This window comes from Cariama cristata, unplaced genomic scaffold, assembly GCF_000690535.1.
Source record: "Cariama cristata isolate BGI_N322 unplaced genomic scaffold, ASM69053v1 scaffold35547, whole genome shotgun sequence".
Lineage (NCBI taxonomy): Eukaryota > Metazoa > Chordata > Aves > Cariamiformes > Cariamidae > Cariama > Cariama cristata.
The window spans coordinates 12,696-18,703 of NW_009627756.1; the positions used below are offsets into that span (position 1 = coordinate 12,696).

At 38.5% G+C, this 6,008-nt stretch overlaps 1 protein-coding gene across 1 annotated transcript; it reads left to right on the top strand.

Annotated features, from left to right (window-relative positions):
* The first annotated feature begins 1,493 nt into the window (after nt 1–1,493).
* Nucleotides 1,494–4,260, top strand: PPM1A (protein phosphatase, Mg2+/Mn2+ dependent, 1A). Its single transcript, XM_009704546.1, has 2 exons — nt 1,494–2,327; nt 4,120–4,260. The coding sequence occupies exons 1-2, from the start codon at nt 1,494–1,496 to the stop codon at nt 4,258–4,260; spliced, it is 975 nt and encodes a 324-aa protein (XP_009702848.1).
* The last annotated feature ends 1,748 nt before the right edge of the window (nt 4,261–6,008 follow it).

Sequence of the window (6,008 nt, forward strand, 5' to 3'; positions counted from 1 at the left end):
GGCTGGAAGAGACAACGTGAAAAGCGTTGTTGGATATATGGTGTCACAGCTGGAGCTGTATTGCAATAGAAGTATGTTATCAAAAAGTGGTGTTATCACTTAGCTGATAAAATGTATTCCACATACAAGTTAAAACCTTCTAAAATCCCTAGTGCAGTAACTTTTCCGCTAGTGCAGCTACTTAGTCGGGACCTCAGGTAAAACCTGTTTCAGAAATTCTTCTCGCAGTTTTTATTCACTGTCTTCAAATAGAAAAACTCGTAGTCTTGTTTCCACTACCTTGTATTGTATAACAGTGATTTGCGCACTTTTTGATGCTTCCCAGGGCAGAATTTGCAAGTATGTAAAACATGTGACCTATTTTGTATGATTTTTTAATAATGAATGCACAAATAAACTGATGTGGATTAGAAGGGTGGGTTGGATGGTTAGGGTGTGAAAGCCATGAAGATAAACCAGTCAGTTTACGCTGCCTGCAAATATAGTTCTTAGTCTCTTAAGCATGAGTATTTGCTGCAACACATCCCAATGATGGGAGGTGGAGGAGGGTAGAGTGCAGTATATTGGTCTGGCATGAAAAAGGAAGCATGAATTTGTGTGATTTTTATTTCCAAACAGATTTCCTTAGACTTGTCAGGGGCAGTTGTCCCTTCAGTGAAGCATGAATACATTAAAGTTTTAAGTAAATCTGCAGCACAGACATCTGAGAAGCTTGCTGTGTAATTTAACTGAAAATCTAAGGATGAGCTTTCACAAGATGGCTGAGCAAAACTAATGGCTTGCTGCTGCCTAAAGGGACAGCTGCTCTGTTCCTTCTGAGTCCTGCTCCTACTTATCCAGTGTTGCTGCTTTCATGCAGACTCTGACATCATCTTGATCATTCAGGTCACCTTATCTGTTTAAAAAAAAAAAAACAAAACAAAACACCACCAACCAAACAAAAAGCCCCAAACCTTCTCCACCAAAAGCAAACCTAATCAATTTGCTTTTGTTTCCCAATCACCATCAGAAAAGCAGAGTGTGAGCAGGACTTCGTGGCCAGCAGGTAGGGATCATGGGAATGCCACTGTCCTGGAAACATTGAACTCTTTTCATTGGCTCAGTAGTAGCAGGGAACATAGCTATTCAGATGTGTGCCAGTTAACAAACCCTCTTTCAAACTAATTTCATACATACTTCTTCTAGAGGCTTTTGTCAGAACCATGAATGGTAGTGGAATATAAGTTATTCAAGTAAAACAGCTGAAAATGCTTACAAAAATACAAAAAGTGCAATTCAGCTAGTAGCAGTGTCCTTGTTTATATTAGATGAAAGCAACGCAAATGTGACTTGAGAGAGACACAGAAAAGTCAGCTTTATATCTGTGTATTTCTGTCATCTTAACATTATTTGGGCCCTTATTTAATAGTTTCCAATAGGATTTTTAAACAAGAGATGTTTAAGAAATATCTGAATAATCCTTTTTTTCTTTTTAGAACTGAAGGAGAGTCATCATGGGAGCGTTTTTAGACAAGCCAAAGATGGAGAAGCATAATGCCCAGGGGCAAGGAAATGGCCTTCGTTATGGTCTGAGTAGTATGCAGGGCTGGCGAGTTGAAATGGAGGATGCACATACGGCTGTGATTGGTTTGCCAAATGGACTTGATGGATGGTCATTTTTTGCTGTGTATGACGGGCACGCTGGATCACAGGTTGCCAAGTACTGCTGTGAGCATTTATTAGATCACATCACGAGCAACCAGGATTTTAAAGGGCCAGATGGGCCACCATCTGTGGAAAGTGTAAAGAGTGGCATCAGAACAGGTTTTCTGCAAATTGATGAACACATGAGAGTCATCTCTGAGAAGAAACATGGCGCAGACAGAAGTGGCTCAACAGCTGTGGGTGTTATGATTTCTCCCCAACATACATACTTCATCAACTGTGGAGACTCGAGAGGTTTACTTTGTAGAAACAGGAAGGTTCACTTCTTCACACAGGATCACAAACCAAGTAATCCACTGGAGAAAGAGCGTATACAGAATGCAGGTGGCTCTGTAATGATTCAGCGTGTGAACGGCTCTCTTGCCGTTTCAAGGGCACTTGGGGACTTTGATTACAAATGTGTCCATGGGAAAGGTCCTACAGAACAGCTGGTCTCACCTGAGCCTGAAGTTTATGAAATTGAGAGATCAGAAGAAGATGATCAGTTCATCATACTGGCTTGCGATGGTATCTGGGATGTTATGGGAAATGAAGAGCTGTGTGACTTTGTAAGATCCAGACTTGAAGTCACTGATGACCTTGAGAAAGTTTGCAATGAGATAGTTGACACCTGCTTGTACAAGGTAGCCAGACTTGAGAGAAGAAATTTACTGTGTTTTCACTGTTAGAAGTTTATGAACAAGTTAAGAATAAGTTTTGATTCCAGTCGATAAGTATCCAATGGTTTATGCTAACACGACTTTGACAGGAATTGCCATGATTCCCACAAAAATGGTGATAGAGGGGGAATGAACAGACAACAGGAACAGTATGGCTTTCTGGGTGGTTTTTGTTAGTGAAGGGTTTAAAATCATATATGGATATGTTGTGATCACTAGGAAACTAGAAGCTAATGGGAATTTATGGGCAAGCCAAGGACAGTAACTGTCCTTTTCAGTTTCACAACATACTTTATAAAACCTTAACTCTTAAGACTTAATCAGGCTAGAGAATGTTCTTTCCCTTCCTAATGTACCCCTCCTTTCTTGAGCATAGAGTAGTAACATTACTGTCGTAATTACACCAAGATAACTGCGGAATGAATGAACCTTGCCTTCATATGTTGCAGTTTAAAATTTCTTCTTGACTACATGAGGATCTGACTTCCCTACATTCATTTTTATTCTAGTTTAATTACTGAATTTCTTATTCAGTGTTGTGTGATACAGCTCTGAAACTAGCTCAAGTAGAAGATGGGACTGTTTTACTTAACAAATCTGTGAAATTTTGTCTATAATAACTTCTACTTTGTATTAATAAGTCGCAGGATGGTGCAGTTACAGAAGAGATTTGAAATATTGAGTTTCATAGCTTAACGCTTAATTTTCCAAAGGCAAGCTATAAGTCATAATGTAAAACAGCCAACATTTTTTATACTAAAGAGACAGGACAGCATCTCTGCTCTTGCCACATGGCTAACAAGGTCATTGTTTCCCTTTTGGAAAAATGTAGTTGCTTTCCAACACTTTGGCAGATTGATAGTGCATATATTTTTGTTTACAATTTTTATCCAGTAATCCTGAAAACAAATACCAGAGAAGGAACAGTGGCTGTGGATGCTGTAAGCTTTGCAATAGCCAACTGTCAGCAGCTCCCCATATGCCCATATACTCTTGTTTAAACACTGCTTGTTCTTGATCTTGCGGACTTCAGTGGATTTAAGCGTATGGATGCATATTTGTAGACCAGAGCACAGGGGTATTGGAAGTAAACTAGTTACTTTTCATAAGCAGAATGTGTTTGTATTGTAAGGTACTCAACTATTAGTGTTCTGTTTAGTTGAAGTTTTAAATGTTTCCATGTCAAAGAATGCCTTTGTAAGGGCCTGGGCCCCTTCCAGCTGGTCTTTTAACAATTCTCTAGCTTGTGACTGTTCTTGTTTTAAAAGAAAAGGGGAAAAAAAACCACTCGAATAGCTGTGACTTTGGGTGGAAGCACTGTCTGAATTTAACACCTCCCTATTTAGTGCTTTTGAGCAGTAATGGTTTTGTTTACCCATCTAGTAGTCAGCTGTTTTCCCAAAATGATTGGATAGTACTTAAAACAAGATGGAACACAAGTTTGTAATTAGACATCACTGATCGGTAATGTCAATTTTTAAAAGACAATGGGCTGTCTGTAGTTGGCTCCATGTAGTTTTCAGACCATAGAAGAGGAAAGAACAAAGTAACTTAATAGCTGTACTGAATGAAGGGGCAGACTTCTAGAATTCTGTAAGGAGGTGGGGGAAATTAAGGCTAATGATAATATTAATCCATAGTAGTAGAAGTTGTATTCTAATTCCATATGATTTGTCAATTTTTGTGTGTAAAGTGTTTTGATGTGTATTTAGCCTGGTGTCTATACATTCTCAAATAATTTTTTCTTTTCCACCAGGGAAGTCGAGACAACATGAGTGTGATATTGATCTGTTTTCCGAATGCACCAAAGGTATCACCAGAGGCGGTGAAAAGAGAGGCAGAGTTGGACAAGTACCTGGAAAGCAGAGTAGAAGGTGGATCATTTAAAAAAAAATAAGTAACTTTGTTTCTAAACAGACCCCCCTGGCCCCCTTCCCCTTCCAACAACTAAAGTCTTAACACATACAGGCTTCTTAATAGACCTTCAAGTGCCATTGGCCATCTAGTGTACCTTTCTGAAAAAGGCACTCACATAGTCCTGCTGTATGTCCTGAAAAAATTCTGCTATGAAAGTGCACCAGCCTATAGCCCTGAAAATTATTCAGGATGAGAGAGAAGTATTTTCATTTGTTCTTAATGTTCTTCATGAGTCCGTTGACAGCGCTAACTTCTGACCAGTAATTCCTGGCTCCTGTTATATGGAGATAAATGAAATAATCAGAATATCTTGCAAAGTGTCTGTGAAGATGGTAATTTGGGTGTGATTTTTCCATATAGTTATGTACAAATTAGTTATAATATTTTATTTTCCAATTATGGTGGGGTTACAGCTTGATTATTGTCATCTTTAAGGCACCTGCTAACATATTTACTTATTTGAAAGTATGTCAGAAATTTATCAAAGCCGATCTTTAAGCATCCATGATGAACAAAAGCTGGGACCTCATCTCAGTCTGACAAGAACTTCAAAATTTTGCTTTAAATTTGTATTTCAGGAGTTCTTAAAGTTTAAGTTGAAACTGCAAGTCTTAGGCATTTTGGGTCACCTAATTAAAAATGATATTTGAAATCAGTTTGATTTAAAAGATTTCTCATTAAAACTGGATTTATAGTGCCTTTTGGTATTTAAAAAGACCACAGCTTGGAGTTTGTTCCTGAAACACAAGACACGCTGTATGCATTATTTGCATAGGTTAAGTCTGGTTTTGAAGTGAACTCCTCTAGACCTATATGTTACAAACCTAGTTATGTGTATATAGTCCAAGAATCCTTAATAGCACACAGGGCATGATACGCAGAGTTCTTCGCAGCTATGGTATCAGCGATTAGTAAGTTAGAGGAATATATTGTGCACTTTTTTCCCTCCTTAACTTGCATGAAGATAAAACAGTGCAGCTTCAAAAGTTTCACAGAGAACTTGGCTACATGGGAATTCTGGATTCAGACAAATTAATGTGCAGTTTTAAAGCACTTACTACCTGTGTAGGTGCTCCTTCAGAAAGTATCACCTCTTTCAAAGGCCTCATTCGCAAGGTCTTGTCAAACTACATCTGTTCTGCCCCCGAACAAATGTCCAGACAGACATTTCTGTGTTTTAATGTAACACTTACCTAACAGGAGAAGTTGGTGCACAGTAAGCAATAGTGTGAATCTTTTTGACAGCGTAGCAGGAATATCCAAGTGCCTGGTAACACTGCATGAGTTAAGTGTCAGATGGCTTTCTCCATTTCAAAGCAGTGAGCAGTTTTGCACCAGACATTTGAAGAGCTTACTGTGTGTGCCCACTCACAGAACTGGTGAAGAACAAATATGCTGTAAATTCACACATTAATTTACAGCATGCTAACTCTCCTAATTTGGGCAAGTATTACCTTTGTATCTTAGATATTTTGTCTGAGTTCAGACAAATCCATGACCTAGAATATGAAAATATGTTCAAGTTAAGGCTGCATTTTCGGCTGGCCTCATTGTACCCCAGGAATATTATGATGAGGAAAGCTGACGTTTTTGTACAGATACTTCATTTTGTAAATGAAGAACCTAAACACTGGAACTGCATGTGATTATGGTACACACAATGAATTTGACTGCCAGTACTTTACATTTATACAAATACAGAATTTCAGGAATGAGCCAAGTGTGATA

Excerpts from the sequence above, each read along its gene's own strand:
- PPM1A (XM_009704546.1), top strand. The coding sequence starts at position 1,494 with ATGGGAGCGTTTTTAGACAAGCCAAAGATGGAGAAGCATAATGCCCAG. Across the intron at positions 2,328-4,119 it reads TTGACACCTGCTTGTACAAG|GGAAGTCGAGACAACATGAG; the intron begins GTAGCCAGACTT and ends CTTTTCCACCAG.